This window comes from Malurus melanocephalus, unplaced genomic scaffold (assembly GCF_030028575.1).
Source record: "Malurus melanocephalus ecotype Western Australia unplaced genomic scaffold, MMel_1.1 scaffold_158, whole genome shotgun sequence".
Lineage (NCBI taxonomy): Eukaryota > Metazoa > Chordata > Aves > Passeriformes > Maluridae > Malurus > Malurus melanocephalus.
In genome coordinates this window covers 1044988-1062805 of record NW_026623390.1, presented here as the reverse complement: position 1 = coordinate 1062805, position 17818 = coordinate 1044988, and the positions used below count along the sequence as shown (strand labels likewise).

General features: G+C 36.7%; 1 protein-coding gene across 1 annotated transcript in view; it reads right to left on the bottom strand.

Annotated features, from left to right (window-relative positions):
- HCN1 (hyperpolarization activated cyclic nucleotide gated potassium channel 1) overlaps window positions 1-17818 on the bottom strand; it is a 186040-nt gene that overhangs the window by 86159 nt on the left and 82063 nt on the right. Inside the window, exon 3 of the mRNA XM_057371811.1 lies at window positions 395-556. Within this exon, the coding sequence (XP_057227794.1) occupies window positions 395-556 (162 nt within the window). The remainder of the gene's footprint in view (window positions 1-394; window positions 557-17818) is intronic.

Below are 17818 nucleotides of genomic sequence, written 5' to 3'. Positions count from 1 at the left end.
CATGACGTTTACAAACAGGATAACATTAGATGAAACTAACGCCAATAATATACCTTCAAGAGCATTCTGAAACTCTGGCCTAAACTTACAGCACTGCTTCCATATTTCTTTTGGGTTTTTTAGGTAATAAGTTAATATATGTTAGAATGACTTTAAAATGTTAAGAATYTTCTGGCTCATTTACTGACAATGACTCAATATAATTTTATTAATCATGAGGATTACAAACAAACTTTAGCTCATCAGCAAGTGAGCCAACAAAATATGAGAGTAATCTTGAATAAATTGCAGGGCAGCATATTATTTGGGCATGTGTTTTTTACACTAAATCCTAAATCTAACTGTTTAGGGAAATAATGTTTAGAAAGCACAATGAAAAATGAACAATACTTACAACCATACCGTTTAGGGACACCCAGCAATCTGGTGGGAAATCCTGGAGTAATGGTACTAAAAACTGYAGACAGCCATCCCAGTGGCACAGCAGGAGCATCATTCCAATCAGATTAAAGATTCTCACCACTGCACTGGCCAGATCGTATGTCATGTGGAAAATCTGCAGAAAAAAAAATACAGGTGATTTACATGTTGCAAATCAGAAATGAAGCTCATTTAATTCTCATCAGGCAGGATAAAGGAAAAGAAGTGCCATCCTGAACTTCTAAAAAAGCTGAGGTTTCTGAGCAAGGATCATTAATTTGAGCACATTAATTTCGGCAGAGAACCATACTGACACACCTGACCCTTGGCTGCATGCCAGTGTTATGTAAGCTGCTGAAAAAGACATATATTAGATGGAAGTCACCCACTAAAGTGTTTTCTTAAAGCCTCCAACTCCTTTGAATCCAAGCAAGATGCACAAATTAAAAAATACATGGTAAGGCTAGTTATGCCATTATTTGTCTATGAACTTGGTATTTAAACACTCAAAAGTTGTGGGAAATTTAATGATCCTTCCAAAGATTCACTTTTGCCTTTATTTCCTTCTCAAAAGCACAAAGATCTCAGAGAGGAAACAGTACAAGTTCTATTACATTTTTTGGTTTCTACTTCTCTACTATTAAAGGAATTTGCACTCAAATTTATTCACCAATCAAAAATGACAAAAAGGTAGTTTATAGCTCTTAATCATTAGCATTTTCCTAAAATACTGATAATTCTGTGGTTATCTATAAATACATACTTATTCTGTACTTTTTACACAATTCAGTCAACTAAAGATAAATATATAACATTTTTATATGCCTAGTTATCATTATGAAGAAGTTATATCTAGAAGCTGAAGACAGTCCAATGCTATGYACCAGAATTTTAAGCATAAAATACTATTTAATAGCGTGGCTAGACACAGATATCAGAGGCTTTGGGACTGAAAATATCACATTGCTAGAGGTATACAGGCATACTGGCACTTGACATTTTGCATTTGTAAATAAAAGAATTCACACATGAAAGAGGGAATGTGTGGGTGCTAACTTCTACATATCTAAACTAAAAGCAGAGATTAAATACCCACATTGTATGTTAATTTATATATGGCAAGTAGAAATATTGAGAGCACGTTGTGATGTCTTTAACTTTTTGTAACTGGGAGTTGGTCATTGTTTGAAAAAGGCAGTCTCTGTTTTGAGTCCCAAAATGCAMAATCTGCATACTAGAAACATACTTCAGACACTACCTCTAACAGTAACTTTACGTACAAAACATTTTTTTCAGTCTAAGGGATATAAAGAGAATATATCCCAAATTCCAGTTCAACAGTCACTGGAAATATATGCTTGTAATATAAATCTTATCCAAATCTATCTGCAGTCAAAATTGAGAAGATCACACTGATATTTAGAAGATACTGTAATAAAGAGAAAGTGTCACTATTACACATTTTTCTTTCTAAGAAATGTATTTAGGTTACATCTGTTTCAATGGCTTCAGTTTCAGTACTTGTTATGAATCAAAGTAGTGGATACGTGCACAGACTATTTTATTTTATTTTATTTAATTTAATTTTATTTTATTTTATTTTATTTTATTTTATTTTATTTTATTTTATTTTATTTGTTTAATTTTATTTTGAAAAACTGGAAAAAATAGCAAGGATTGCTACTGCTTTGGAACACTACCACTAATTTAGGTTGTACTTTGTCCACATGGTTTCTGTACAAGTGCAAAGAGCAGACAATTCCTGATTACATGAAATGAAAAGTGTCAGAAGTTTTTGCCCTSAAGTTTCCCATGAGGCTCCACTGTCAGGAGGAGCCAGGAGTCAAAACTCTCCAAAACCCAGCACTTGCATATGCCCGAGGCTCCTGAGTCCTCATCCTGCCTCTGCCCCTGAGGGCTTGGGCACTCTGCTGTAGGGTTGGGGCTCCTCAAGGACTGCTCTGCCTTGTCACTGTTTTCAGCAGAGCCTCTGCATTATTACTGAGCCTCTGCAGAAATGGTCACATACTGAAAGAATGCTAAAATGKTGAAAATTTTGTATGAAACCAAATCCATCAAAGGAAGCAACTSCAACAGTCTGTGCAACACAGCAAACTTCCATCATTTCTGAAAGTATCAGCATTTCAAACATACCATTCTTTCATCATTCATCTTTTGCTTATATAGTCTAATATTTTTTAGTCTGTTCTAATGACTGTGATGCCTCTGTGTTAAAGATTACTTCAAAAGAAAAATCTTAAGCTAACATTGGAAAAACCTTTACAAAATCTTTGCATATTCACTCTCCAACAAATAGAAGCTGATATTTTTACTTTCAAAAGGAATTTCTGGAAATGTGTGTTTGGTTGGAAAAAAAAAAAAAAAAGAGTGAATACTGCAAGCATGTGTAATACAATGTAAACAATAATATTTGCTCGTAATATTGTATTGACATATTTACACTTGGGTGCTGGGAGGGGTGAGGTTTGTTGAGTTTTTTTAACTAATACCCAAAATGCCCTGTGGACTGAAGTCATATATTGCATGYTTAATGTTCTTCCATTCAGTAATTGATTCTGATTCGCTGAAACAAAAGTAGTTGAAGAAGTCATATTTTTACAGCTTTTTTTTTGGTAATCACAAATCACAATTCCTGTATTAATGAGCTAAACGTCATTAAAACTCCTAGGAGGCATGTGAAGTGTAGTTTTCTTAGAGATAAACTGGAAGACAGGAAACTAATGCCATCAGATCACTCATCAGATGGTCCTCAAGTGAGATAGAAATGTAAGAAGATCAGTTTCCCTTGATTTTGCAATACAGTTGTGCACTCACATCTCTCTGTTTCAATKAATTTCTTAGCAAGATACTATTAATAATTTAAACACTTGGATGCAACTAAATATAAGCTCCTAAACCCTTCACTCATGTAGTTAAATATAAATGCTTGGTTATCATTAAACACTTACCACGTAAAAATGCCATGCAAATAAGCAGGAATTACAACTGCAAAATGTATTTGAAAATCTGGCCACTTTATTTAGAGTCCTAACTTCATATCTAAATATTCAGTTTAACCAGAAAGAGTTGTAAATTTTGGACAACACATTTATACAAAATTACYAGAATTATTTAAGATTACTACACCTGAGAAAAAACGAGAATTCTCCTGAAAATGAACACTTTCCACAGTTTTGTTTCATATAATAGTAAAGATTTTATAACTATTCCTTCTTTTCCATTACAACTTAGCTTCATTTCAACTGCATGACAGTTCATATTATCATATTTGTCTGTCTGTATTTGGCTATGGTAGCGCCATTTTTCACAGTTTCCATAAAATTTAATTCCCATTCAAAATACTCACTTCTAAGAACTCGTAATATTTCTTCCTATAGTAATTTTTAGTAATCAATAGCATGGAAACCTTAAATTTTTGCCTGGATAACTGAAAATGCTTCTGACAATGGCTGAAATGGAACCACAGATTCTAGTTTTTTAGCACAGTATTGCTCACAGAGAATAAGAAATTGCTGAAAAAGTCAGACTTCACATGTTTTATCTCAGTTTTCACTCACACTTTATTAATTACTCTTTTTATTCCCACATAAGAAGCAGACTAATCCTTCCTCACATTTATAATGGAGTGTATACATCAAATTGGTTCTGCYCTTGATTTCTGAGCCAGAGAAGGAGAAACTGTTCCAGACTCACCAGCTCACATGCTTAATTGTATTTGAGGGCTGTCATATCAAATTAATAGTACACAAATAGTTTAACTATGTGAACACAAAATCTGTTGAACTGCTGTTGTGGAATGCTCTTGTACCTGCTGACAATTTGTATGCAATATTTGTTCAGTTGTGATTTTCAGTCCAGTTCAGAATGATACACTCACAGAACCCAGAAAGGATGAAGAGGATCTCCAAGATCAGCAAGTCAAATCTTTAACTGATCATTACCTTGCCACAGGGCCTTAGTACATGACACTAAGTGAAACATCCAGTTGTTTCTTGAACACTTCCAGGGATGGTGATTCCACCGCCTTTGATTTTTAGGTTCCATTTATGTAAAAATTAATTTATATAAATTATCAAAATTTAAGTCTGGTAAAAAAAAAAAATAAAAAAAAAACCTTAGGATTTCCTAGAAAAATTTATTCAAATCTCACATCATCGAGTTCATGCAGAAACCTCTCCCACAACTCAGAAATACTAAAGGTGCTTAGCATCACAAAGTAATCTTGGGTTTAGTCTTCAGGCTCAGATCTGCACCATGCCTTGGGCAATATGAAAYGGCCCTTGCATTGAGCTGTGAGTGGAGCCTGGAATGTTAAACAGCCACAGAGGGGAAACAGGGATGGGTGCAGTTCTGGAAAGCTGCTGAAAGCTGTATTTAGAGCAATAGGGAAACTCCAGGCTAGACTGCAGGGCAAAATAACAGTCATAAAAGTGACAAGGGTTTTTTGATTCAGTTTCTAGCTCAGCCCGAAATTATTGGGTTTATCCCTTAGAGCACCAACTCAACAGAGATTATAAACCGTAGGATCTGAATTTTCCTACCTGAGCTGAATGTTTACTTTTAAAATAGCAGTTGCCACAAAGCTCCCCTGGAAATAAAATAATATAAAAGGAAGAGCACAATGCTGTTTTTTSAGCATCCATCTCTTGATCTTCTTTCAATAATGAAAGACAATTATGGCTTTTTTGTTTATCCATTTAATATTYCATGAACTCAAAAGATATTCTTCATAGATATCACTTGGGATACCACGGGTCTGATTMAACTCCTGTCAAAGCCAGGTTTTTTGAGAGGTGCAGGTTACTACATTCTACCCTGGAAATACATCTGCACAAGTAGATGTAAACATGCATTGATTGAAATGCCCTCAGGGTAACATTTTACACTCAACTGACTCCTGATATGTGTGTTTAATTTTATGATAAATAATTCATTGATAATTCAGTAGTGGGAAAAGGTATGCAGGATTATCTAATCCAATTGTATTTGTGACCTTAAACTGATGAAAATGCAAAGAGCTGCTTGTGCTTTAGTTGGCCCTGAAGGGAAAACACCAGTGATTTAATAAACAGAGCAAACTATTTTTAATCAAACATATTCAGAAAAAAAAAGAAAAGAGCTGAGAATGGCCTATTTTATGTGACCTTTAAATTTTGTTACTTTCTAGATGGAGTCATTCTGACATTAGGTTTTATAACAGAAGTCACATTTATTCCAATTCAAGAAATGTACAAGTAGAAGCCAGCTTCTGCTGATCAAAAAGAACTGCACAATAAAAGAGGAATGTGGAAGGTTAAAGCTGAAAGCATTAGTATAACTACTTTGCTGAAGGAATATTTAAGCAAGACTTCAAAAGGTCACATATAAAGAGGAAGCAATATTTGTTTACCATAGATAAATTCTGCAATATTTATTTTCTACCGTAAATTGGCAATGCCATACTAAATATTAACTCTCACACAGAGGGCATGACTTCATTGCCAGAATGTGTGGTTTTGTTATCCTGTTGTGATGTTTGGGACCTGTCTTGACATCTAAATAGAGAGGAGCAGTCACTTTACAATGAAAAAGTGAGCAAATGACAAAGGATTCAGGATTCTGAAATAAAATAACAAGTGCTAATTGTCACTTGTTTCTACAGAGGTGGAGGTCTCATTCATCACTTACATCGATGACAGAACCTTATTAGACTAAGCTTTTATCTTAACTGAAACAAAGTAAAACCAAACAAAAAACAGTTCACAGTYGTCAGAAAGACACAAACAGGCAATACTAACAGCCTGCCTCTGCGACAAAGTTCAGCTGAAACTCGTCTCCCTAAGTCATAGTACCAAACTGAGCGTGACCATACAGCAAATCATACTGGAATTGTACATGAACACAGAGACTGAGAGTTTTGGCAGCTGGAAATACAGATCCATTCCCATTCAACATTATTTCAAATATCAGCATCACCTGAACTTCAGTTTGAGCTTCTTGATGGGCCAAGTATCTCCACTGACAGCATCACTGAACTCAAGCTGCAGACCTCTGAGTGTGGAGGTGAGCTAAAAGGGACATTTTATCTTTCATAATTATTTATATCTTACAAAGAAGGCAGCTTGGAGATACAGYCAGTCTCTGAATGGCCCAAAATATAATGTAAAATTTTCCTTACTAGCTGAGCAAGAGGAACTGTTCCTTTTATTAATGTGAAGATGTACTTTGGCAGCAACAAGAGAMGGAAAATAAGTTAATCCCCATCAATCATCTGCCCACAGAAAGGCCAAAGCAGGGATTCCCACAATGCTAAACAGGCAGTTGAACAAGCAATGTGAATCCTAAAAATTCACTGCCTACAACTTTTCAAACACAAGGGCATAATGTCAGATATCTGACTGTATTTTTAGAAATTAATATCAGATTCTGAAGCCTATGTTTCCCAATTTTAGCACACACCTGCCGTTTTTCATCCTTACTGAATTTGAAATAAGAAATKAATACTAGACTTACATTTATGAAGAAATCTACCATAAAATATGTCCAAATGCAGGGAGATAATGCAGTGAGATAATGCAGGGAGACCCTTAAAAATACCAGTCTTCACATAAAATGCATGTCTGATAAAATTATTCTACATTTTTGATCACTCAAATCTCCAAGCCCTGAATTTGTTTTTATTTCCAGTTTTAAGGCATAACTTTAGAGGCAATYCCACTCTACCCTCAGTACACTAAGTCTTTTCCTCAGAGATAGGTATTTAAAAGAGAGGAACAAGGCAGTGCCCTGACTGTACCTTCCATTGAAATGGGTGGGACATGATCCAGTCTCCAGACTCCTGGATCAAGCAGTGTAATTCAATCAAAATAAATAAACATAAAATAGCTACAATGCCTTCTATGCATTTATAAATACACAGAAAGTAACACCATATCTAACATACTTTTACAATCATCATTGTACAAACGGGACACGCAACCAACTTCTTTCAATCTCAGTATTTTCCTGACCTTCTTTTCTTTTTTAAGTTAATATTATTAATACTATTAACATTATTAGAACTAATTAACATTTTTAAAGTTAACACTATTTTAAGCTTCCTTCTTACATGAATACACAATGAAATCAGACACATTTTTGTAGTAGATGAAGTACCAAAAGATTAGATGTACAAAGAAACTTGAAAATTTGCACGTTTATAAAAATTGTATCTGAAACCATTGTTGTTGTAAAACATTTTTTCATTAGATCCGGGAGCCATAAGAAAGTGCAAATATTTCAAGTAGTTTCTCTTGTCTCAGCCAGAATCAGGTTTGGGGAGCAAAGGAAAGCATGTGTAGGAAAAGGAAAASGAATTTTTCTCTTGCATGATCCTAAATCCCCCTAAAGGTATCACTTGGAGATTGAAGTGGATGGTTCATCAACCACAGTGCTTTTTACATGACACCTTCTCCCCAAGTCAGGCAGCTGAGCTTCAAATCAATTGTCCTAATTACAATATGGCAGTGCAGTGATCTAATTGAAAACAATAGAAATAATGAAGAATTTTTCTTCTGAGGAATTTAAGTGATGTCTTTCTGAAGCTGTTGAGACTAATCTTCCAGACATGGAAATAATGGGCAAAGAATTGAAAATAAAAGTAATTATGTTAAATTTCCTGTGGAATAAAAGTTCTGAAATGAAACTGGTTCTTAAGGCTTTCTCTTAATAGCATGCAATACCTTCCTTTTAAAAAGGCAAGAAGTGTTGCTTTATGAGGCACAATTGTTTTAATGTTTTTAGATTTGGGTTGTAAAGATTAGATAGAAYTCCATACTTTAGCAACAGAAGACTCTGCCTTTAAAAATACAAAGTGAGCCAAAATCTCAGCACTAATTTGGAATTACTTATTATTGTCAAAGTCAAAGTAAGGATACTGTTTTCTTTAGAATAATTATGTGGTCCTCCTTTCACAGACTTCTTTTTCTTTTAAATATAAGCAATATAGAGGAACCAGAAAAGGAAAACAAACATCAGGAGACTAGATCTGTAAAATATTATGACTAGAAAGAAACAGACTGATGGAGAAGGAAAGAAGCTGATTGCAGACTGTATTGTAGAGGAATTCACTGAAACAGCAACAAGCAAGTTCCTGTAACAGCACTGTAAAGGAAATCAAAGATAAAACTATCAAATATCCCAAAGGAAATGTTACAAGGATGAATTTTAGAAGTAGGGGTACATGAGGTAATTTAAAGAAGAGCATATTTACTTCAAATCCTTAGTCTAGAGTTTTGCTTCACCCCGTGTCTTCTCCACTGGCTGCCAGTTTTTTGTCTGCCATGATTTGTGTGATTTCTGCTGCTGCTCATCAGCAGTTCRACCCCAGCTGGGCTGTGGGGCCCTGCTCAAGGGCTGCGTGGGGGTTAGCCTATTAATCCTAAAAAAATAGTCAAAAAAAAGTGAATGCAGCGGGTTCCAAAGAAGTGTGAAATGAGAGATGTTTTTGCTGTGTGCTGTGCCAGTGTAGCAGCGTTTCAGCACAGCTCTGAACCTGTCACTGAACCTGTGGTGCCAAGGAAGAGCTCACACCAGCACCAGCCTGCACTGCCTGTGCTGATGTGAGAGCACTTTAATTGCTGTCGTGCTTGTAACAGGTTGGCACTGGAGGTGGGGGTCAGAGCATTAAAGGCTGCATGAAGTGCTCTTGAGAGCTGATGAAATTCTGTCACTTTTGCTTTGGTAAATCAGAAACTGTGAGAAAACAGCTTAAATTGGTGAGACTTCAGCAATGTGGTTTGGGAAGGATATTTTCCACAGAAAAACTCACTGTTGGTTGCTAAACCTGTGAGGTTTGCAGAACACAGGATGGAGCATCTAGCTCTGTGGAGCAACACGCAGCTGATTTTTCTGACATCCATACGGATCCACTGGGAAAGGCTGCAGACAATCCCACAGACAATCCCTGGCAGTAGATCAGAGCACGATTGCAAGGARTGAGTGCATGGAAGGTTGTTCCTATCACGAGGATGGACTTAAATACTGCTCTGAAGGGGATCTGGCAATAACATCTGATTAACAGAAATGTTGATACATTAAATCAAAATACTTGAGAGGGAAGAGGCTTCCTGGGAGAAACAAAGATGTGAATTTTATACTATAACCTGAATGGCCAACTGAAAGCAAATATTGGGGCAGCAGTAATTGTGCAAAAGGTGTTTATTTTGTGTAATGTTATTATTTGTATAGTATTCAACAGCAGATCACCCAGGACTCAGTAGCCACGTGAAATCTGACTACAATGATGAATTGTTCAGATTAAATCTCTGAAGAGAGACCATAGGTGATCACCTATGATCTCAGCAAGAGCTGTGGTAGGGAAACAGAGACCACTTTTGGRAAGTGCAGTCTAATGGATTAGTCTTGTTCTGTTTTTCCTGTGGTGTTTAATGAGGATAACTGGTTAAAAAAACGGTTACAAAATGTAAACTTTTCTTCGAGACACTATATAATGGTAGACACTGYGAGAGGTACTTACACATTTGGCTTGCTGTGCACTAGCATTTTCATTTTCAAACTATCTTACCATAGTAAAATAACCATGTTAAAATTATTAATTATGTAACATTAATTTATTTTTTCAAAAGACAGTGGGCAAAGTCTAGACACAATGGCCTTTCATCAACCCATCATTGTTAAACTGATAGCATTAAAGCATAAAATCTWAGTTGATTCTCTGTTGAATGCTGAAAAATTTTAGCCACCAGACACAAATGATAATTTAAATATTTTGAAAGTAGATAAAAAACAAAGAACMCAAATAAGATCATGAAAGAACACTTCTTTCTTCTTTTTCACTGTTTCTTCTTTTGTATTTCCTCTTTTTAAATACTACCTGTATGTCTATTTGTCATTTTTTTTTCATTTTCTCACTTTTTCATAATCTCACTGGCTATCTGTAGAAAATTGTTGGGTATTCAGCAAATTATGTTTTGCATGCATGCATACTCTTTTTCTAATAATGATAGCTATGTATTTATCAGTTGTTCAACACAAGAAAATAGAATAATTCAGCACATGAATAATTCAGCTCAAGGTAGTTTTATGTACTAAACCAAATAAGCACAGTATTTTTGAGAAGAGACTATGGTATGCAAATTTCTAAAGCGATTTCTTTAAAATGTTAGGTTGGGGGAGGCTGTATGTTGCTTTTTATCAGGCAACTGAATTCTTAAATTCGGCTGTTAATTTTTGAGGCAAATCATTAAGATCATGATTCTGGTGTGTTCTTTGTACCTGCCCAGGCACCTTTTCTTCTTTTTTGTTTTGTTTTTTTTTCTTTTTCACTTTCCTAATTAAACTTCTAAAACTCTAAAAGATGCCTTAATCCTTTATGTGATTTTAAGTGGCAGCAAGATTTTAACTGTAGACTTTATTTGCACTTCCCACAAAAAAGATTTTCTATAATCTTGTTCAATTAGCCACGTAATTTTTAAAATAATTTGTCAATATTGGAAGCATTAAGTGCAAATCATTGATTCCTAACTGGAAGGATAATTTAGTCACATATATAGCTTTAGATGTTATTTCTTGGATTTTTATGTATCCATGTTATTATGACATATCAATGTATTATTAGTTATAAAATATAAATTAATTGTATTTGCTATTACAAGGTTTTTGTAGGAACAAATGGATTTACGTGTTTAGGGCTTTAAGCATTCAGCTGATGAACAGCTCCAAATTTCACACAATATTGTGCACTAATCAACTACTTTGAATTTTACTGGTAGTGTTGGGGTTTTATTAGTAGCTATTGACCCATGAACTCTTCAATTAAATTACTATAAAAAGCAAAATTTAGATTCCAATACAGTATGGAATTTTCAGTTCATCTGCCCCACGTTCTACTTTTCTATATGCTGTCCCTGTACTATACACTCTTTTTTCTTTTCTACACTCCAGTGGAGAACATGAATATTATATCAAAAAATATCCATGAAAGATTCTCCAGTTCAGAATAAGTAACTCTTCCATCCTTTTTTTAGACTGTACCCAATGGCTGCCATGAAAAGGTCAGTATTTCAACTACCATATCATAGCAATATTGCCAACTCCAAGCCAGTATTATTGTGATTTAGGTGACCCTGTAAAACCCCTGATTAATTTAAAAGTATGCTTTGGATTGTTCTTATTTGCATGCCTATTAGACTTCCCTCAAAACTGACAGCTAAAAATAATTATTAAAAAAAAAAAAAGAGTAATAAGTCTGAGATATTTGCAAAATCACTCAACTSCAGGAAGTGGGACAGAGAAAGAAAAGCATTATTTTAAGGCCTACAATAAAAATGGAAGGGTTTGCAAGTTCTCAATGTTATTTCAATCATCTTCCTTTTACTGACTAAATCCTAAATTACAGACACCCTTTGTTTCCAGCAGGCTAAATCCTGGAGCCATTTATCCTGTGTGCTCCAAGTCCAGCAGATTACATCTCTGTGACTGTGCTGTGACGGAGCCTGAATAGCAAGAACAGAATTTAYGCAATTGCAGAGTGGCAGTGGGATGGAGAGGTATTTTTATCATTGTGTTTGGCAGCACCAGCTAAGCACTAGGTGCTTCCAGCRTTTCCAAAGGCCAGGGCACAGATAATAGCCCAGGAAGGGAATGACAGAGAGCACAAAGGTGGCAGGAGGGAGGAGAACCAATACATGGGAAAAACAACCCATGGTGCAGGGAAATGGGTTAAGATTGTGCACTGTTTGGGTATGCCCTCAGAAGCACTGGGTGACAGCACCTCACCACACGTGGTTGACAAGGATGGAAAAAGCAGCTCCAAAGCACATCCCTGAGAAACAGAAGTGGTGAATGCCAGGAGGAGCACGGGCCTGCTGCCAGCGGGGCTGCCCTCTTCTGACATTGTCCTACATTGTGATAGAGCCAGGACATTTGGTTTTTCTCCTTGTTTCTTTTTCCAGTTGACTAGGTTTGCCCACATGCCATGATCGAGCATGTAAGCAGAACTCTTCATAAAGAGATTCRGGGTGTTGTGAAGTATTTTGTGGGGATGGTGGCAGACCCTCACATTTATCAGTCCCTCTTATTTCTAATGAGGTGGTGAAAATAAAATATGAGGAGTTTCCAAGCAACCCCATCCCACAAGACAGATAATGTTTTATCTCCAAATACTTTTCCAGCTGCATAACTATTGTGTGCCTGTGGGGTATGCATGTGTGTAGCATCACCCTAAAAAAGAAAAAAAAAGCAGGAGAAATCATGATTTTTCAGAGCTATGAAAACTACTTGTCTACACAGCTCTTGCCCTGTAGAGATGCTCTGCAAGCAATGAAAACAGGCTGCAGGGAGATTTCTGAAAGACTGCTGAATGTGGAGTAGCACTTATTCAATTCTCTACCAGGCAGTATTCCCTGAAGCACAGTTTTGAAATGACTCTGGACAATTTATCACCTGCCCAAATGACCCTGTCACTTGGTGAGTCCATCTGCAATGAACTTGCTCTAATATTCCCAGCCCCAAAAGCAGATATAAACAACAGCCATTTTTTTTATAAATCAAGCTGCCAAATACAGTTTTTTCTCTTCTCATGCCCAGAAAAAAAAAAAAGAATATTCATTCCTGGGTCACCAACATGTTTTCTAGACATTAAAATGTCATAGTTTTCACTGCTAAATAGAATTTAAAAAAAAAATCCCAGCCCACAGTCACGATCATCCTGGGAAATCCTTTGTGGTTTGACTGGCTACCATCTGACTTCTATTTCTGAAATAAACACATTAAAAATAAATAAAGAAGTTGTCTTTTTTTAACATGCCTCATGTTAAATATTTAGACTGTGTTCTGCACAAGACCTGCACTTACTCTGCTCACTTGTGCTTCTTTACAACATGAGCTGTTCTGCAGGTTGAGAAGCTGGAGATGTGGGTGCTAGGGCTCATCCCTGGCTCTCTACGGCTCATCCCTGGCTCTCTACGGCTCTCTGGACAAAAAGTGACAGAAAACATTGGACTCTTCCTTCAGGGTTGCTACCCTCTTTCATGTGCACCCAGCACATGGAGGTCATATATTTCTCAAATATAATCTCCAACAAATAGTTCTCATCCCTGAGATTATGGGAGTAGTAGTATCCAGTTTCTTTAAATAAGGATAAACAATGACAAAAATTAATCATGTTAAACAACCCTAAATAATAATTATATTCTCTTTTTTTTTTTAACCCAAGAACACTAGAAGTGTTCACAAGAAACACTATCTCTGGAAGTCAAAACAAAACAGCTGGTGAAGTACATCATTATGTTCAAAAGTTGGAAAAGAGCATGTAACCATGGACTAAATCCTCTGTAAATCAGTCAGGTCTTGCCAACATCTTACTTTCAAACTTTTTATTTTTCCTTTCAATTGGTCTTCGCTTTCCACTTCAGCTATTATTGATTTCTCCTTTCTGAAGGAGCACAATTCTAAAACAATTATCTGCTCTCTTAGTATTTGCCTCTCAGCTACAAGCAGAGTGTTATTCCATTAGTGTACTGTTAGTACTCTTCATTAAAGTACAACTGTTAAAATGGGAAAACAGTGTACAATTTGTTTTCTGACAATGGATATAATGCACTAACATANCCCCCCCCCCCGAACAGTTTCTCTACAAAACACATTGTTTCTATGTGCAAAGGCAGCTCCAAACACTGCTTAACACCATTTTCCTGCAAGATCTCATCTTCAATTTCAAAAACAGCTTTTCTTAGGAATGTAAGAGTTCTTCTCAGGGATGTATATACATTCAAGTAATCCAGGGGAGTCCTTTTTTCCCAAAAGTCAGTAAGAGTTTAGCGTTGTTTTCTGTGGATGCAGCATTTCACTTGTTTTTCCCTTCTGACGTCCTTTTGATGCTGAATTAAATTAAATGGCAGTCTGTCCCAGCCATAAGAGGAGAAAGGTTTGGGGAGGMATGTATTCAAGAGGGAGAGAGCTGTTTGGCAAAGAAAGCCAAAACAGAAGAGATGCTGTTCATACAGATTTTAGTTCAAGTATTCATCCCTGGTTTATTAAATATTATACATTGTGATTTTATGCCTGAAACAGCATAAGTATCCATTAATATTTCCTTGTATATCTCTGCATAAAAATGAATGTAAGTTCACATTTCATTTGGCATGGAAAGCACACACGTCTCTGTTATCAACAAACAGCAACATTAAACCAGTCTATGTTAAATRTTCTTGCATTTCTTCTAGCTGTGGCAATAAAGCTGGCCTTGTTGATGTACATGCTCTTTTCTGAAATGCAAGCTGGAGACAAATTTGCAGATTTTGCAYACTTCGAAGCTTACACAGGACTCACAAGGAGACCAGATCTTTCCTAACCAACTGAAGAATGTCATRTGGGTATTTGCTACTCTTTTTTCTTTCTCTGATGACCAATGAGAAAACACTCTCATGCTGCTCTATATGTCTCATGGAGCTGAACACGCTTTAGCAGGAAGCTGACACTGAAGACTCATCACTCTGCTAAATTTGTATACATAAATATAAACTCTATTACAAGTCACCAACTACTGAAATTCTAGAGAGAAAACATGCACAATCCACAGTTTCCTTGCTATTCCTTCTATTACTTATTCTACACCAGCTTTAAAAAAGGTACAAAACCCATCCTGCTAAGCCATGTCACACAGACATGSCTCATCCTGGCTTAGAATTCAGAAAAAATACTGTGAAGTTCAATGTATACAATGAAACCCCAGGATGCCTGAACACGGTCCCACTCTACACTGCACTGGTGTGGATCTCAAGCACTATCAGCAATTTTGGATGCCTCAGCAGAAGGACATCAAATTATAAAGGTGTGTCCAGAAGACAGTGATCACGATGGTCCCAAGGGCAAGACTGAGTGTCCTGAGGTCAGCTGGCTTGTTCATCTTGGAGAAGAAAAGGCTGAGGGGGGACCTCACAGCAGGATACACCTTCCCCAAGGGGCCCAGAGAAGGGAGGGCACTGATCTCTCCCTGGTGACCAGCAGCAGKWCACAAGGAAGTGGAAATGAAGCTGCACCTGGGAAGTTCAGCCCTTGGGAAAAGGCTTCCTACAGCACCAAGCCTCCCAGAGTTCAAGGAATMTGTGAAGGATCTTGATCCAGTGGTTTAGCTTCAGATTGTCATGTGATCAAAAGAGAGTTGTATTCTATGATCCTTGTGGGTCCTTTCCAAATTGAAATACTGTGATTGTACAATTCTACCAGCTTGCTCTTCTCCAACACATAGCTTATTTCACCTTAATCCAGTAGGCTTCTAYGTGTCTTTTCTTAAATTTGAAACCTTTAATTAGTTGTAAAACTGCCTTGTGACTAATATTAACCAATTTAGGCCACAGCTGAAGGTTCTTTTATGCTTTTCAGCTTTGGTTACTGCAATTYTTCTACATGAGATGTCACAGAAACAAAGCCAACAGGAGTGAAGCCATCATCCCCAGTTCTATTTCAGCAATGGCACAGATGTTGTCACAAGTGCTGACTGCAAAGAAAAGTTTCACAGATATTCCTCTTTGGTATTGCTGGAGGCTCTGCTGCCATGCTTTACCTTTTGAAACTTATTAATTAAAACGGGTGATATTTGTGACCACACTGAAGTCTACACATAAATAGATAYAGACCAATACCTGTACATATAATTTACCAGTTGGAGCCCAGCAATAAAGGTGATTCATGCAGAKGACCTCTCTATAAAAAGGCAAGACAAGAACCAGAGAAAACTCCTGTCTTATCACACATGCAAACCTCCTGCCTTTCTCAATAAATGAGACAACTGGTTACCCTTTGAGGAAAAAAACCTTCCCATGTTGTTTGAGAAGGAAATYGGGATGCTGGAAATTTAAAAGACAAAGACATGTGGGAAGACTCACATCTTAGTCTCAGCACCTAAATGCCCTTTCAGAGGCTTTTTTAGGTTATTTTCCTGCAGGGCTTTGGCCTCCACTCTCTAAGGGCATTTGTTCCCCTTAGTAAGAGATCCAAAAGAGGGTTGATCCAACATGCCAGGGCATTTCTTCCTGGTTGGGGGAATGAAGACATTAGGAAGTAACAGCTGCAGCTCCTCTACTCMTTTGACAGCCTCTTTTAACAACCAAAAGTTCAAGTCCTTGTACAYAATTTTCACAAAATTCTAAAATAAACTTTAGTAGAGTATCACACAATCCTCAGACAAGAAAAATTTCATTCCATGAGTTACTGTACTAGTTTCAGCTGGGATACAATGATTTGTGCTTTGGATTCAGTATGAGGATATTTTGGGTGACTCAGAGATGTTTTGGGTGTTGCTCAGCAGTGCTCACCCTAAATCCAGGACATTTCAGTGTCCCGTGCTCTGCAGTGATCAGGTGCACAAGAGGCTGGGGGAGCAGGGCCAGCAGAGCTGACCCAAACTGGCCAAAAGATACTCCACACACAGACAGAAGTGGCCAGCACATAAACAGGGAATTACCTGAGAGGAGGATGGTCAGGGTTTGGCATTGRTCAGTGGGTAATGAGCAATTTTTTGTGCTCACCAATCACTAGTGTTGGGTTTCATATCCCTCTCTCCGTCTCCTTTTTATTAAAATTATTAGTAGCATTACAATTATTGTGATTATAATTATTATTGCTGTTGATGCTACYATTATTGTTGTTGTTATTATTATAATCTTTTACATTGTTTCAGTTTCTTTCCTTTATCTCCTCGATAGATCACAGATGAGAGAAAGGGGAAGGGGAARCAAGAGAGTGGCTCTGGTACTTAGTTGCCATCTGGGGTTAGATCATGACAGTTGTTAAAAAAAAAAACTTGTTAGCCACCTTTTTTGGAGAAAACATGGAATGTATTCATCATGTCTATTAAGCTATCATGATTTTGCTTTTATTTACATATAAAGTATTTGATTTTTTTTTTTTAACAAAAAAAGCATGTAGTGCCACCTAGGGGTATTCATAAGCTTATGAATTTGAATTTTTGACAGCTCAAATATTTTGGATTAGATTTATTCTTCATAGCTGCATTCCTRTGAATAAAAATATGCAGTAAAGGAGGTATATGAAGTTTTGTTTTGCCAGCCTGACGGTAGGGCATATGCTAATTCCAAAAACATCATGAAATTAGGGGTTTTTTTCCATATCAGCCAGTAGCAGTAAACAACTCTCACAGAAAATTATAAAACAAAGAATCCTTATACTAGAAAGAAACAAATAATAAGGAAAAAAATCCTTCTCCTGACTCAGAACTCCCACATTACAAAACAGTGGAAAATTAAAAATGACATTAATTGGCTGTCTCAGACGTGTGAAACTCCATTTCACATGCTTGAGTTTGCATTTGATTTCCTCCAGTTCAGCAAGAGCTCGGCCGGGGGGAGGATTCCTCAGCAGCAGCATGAAGCCAAAT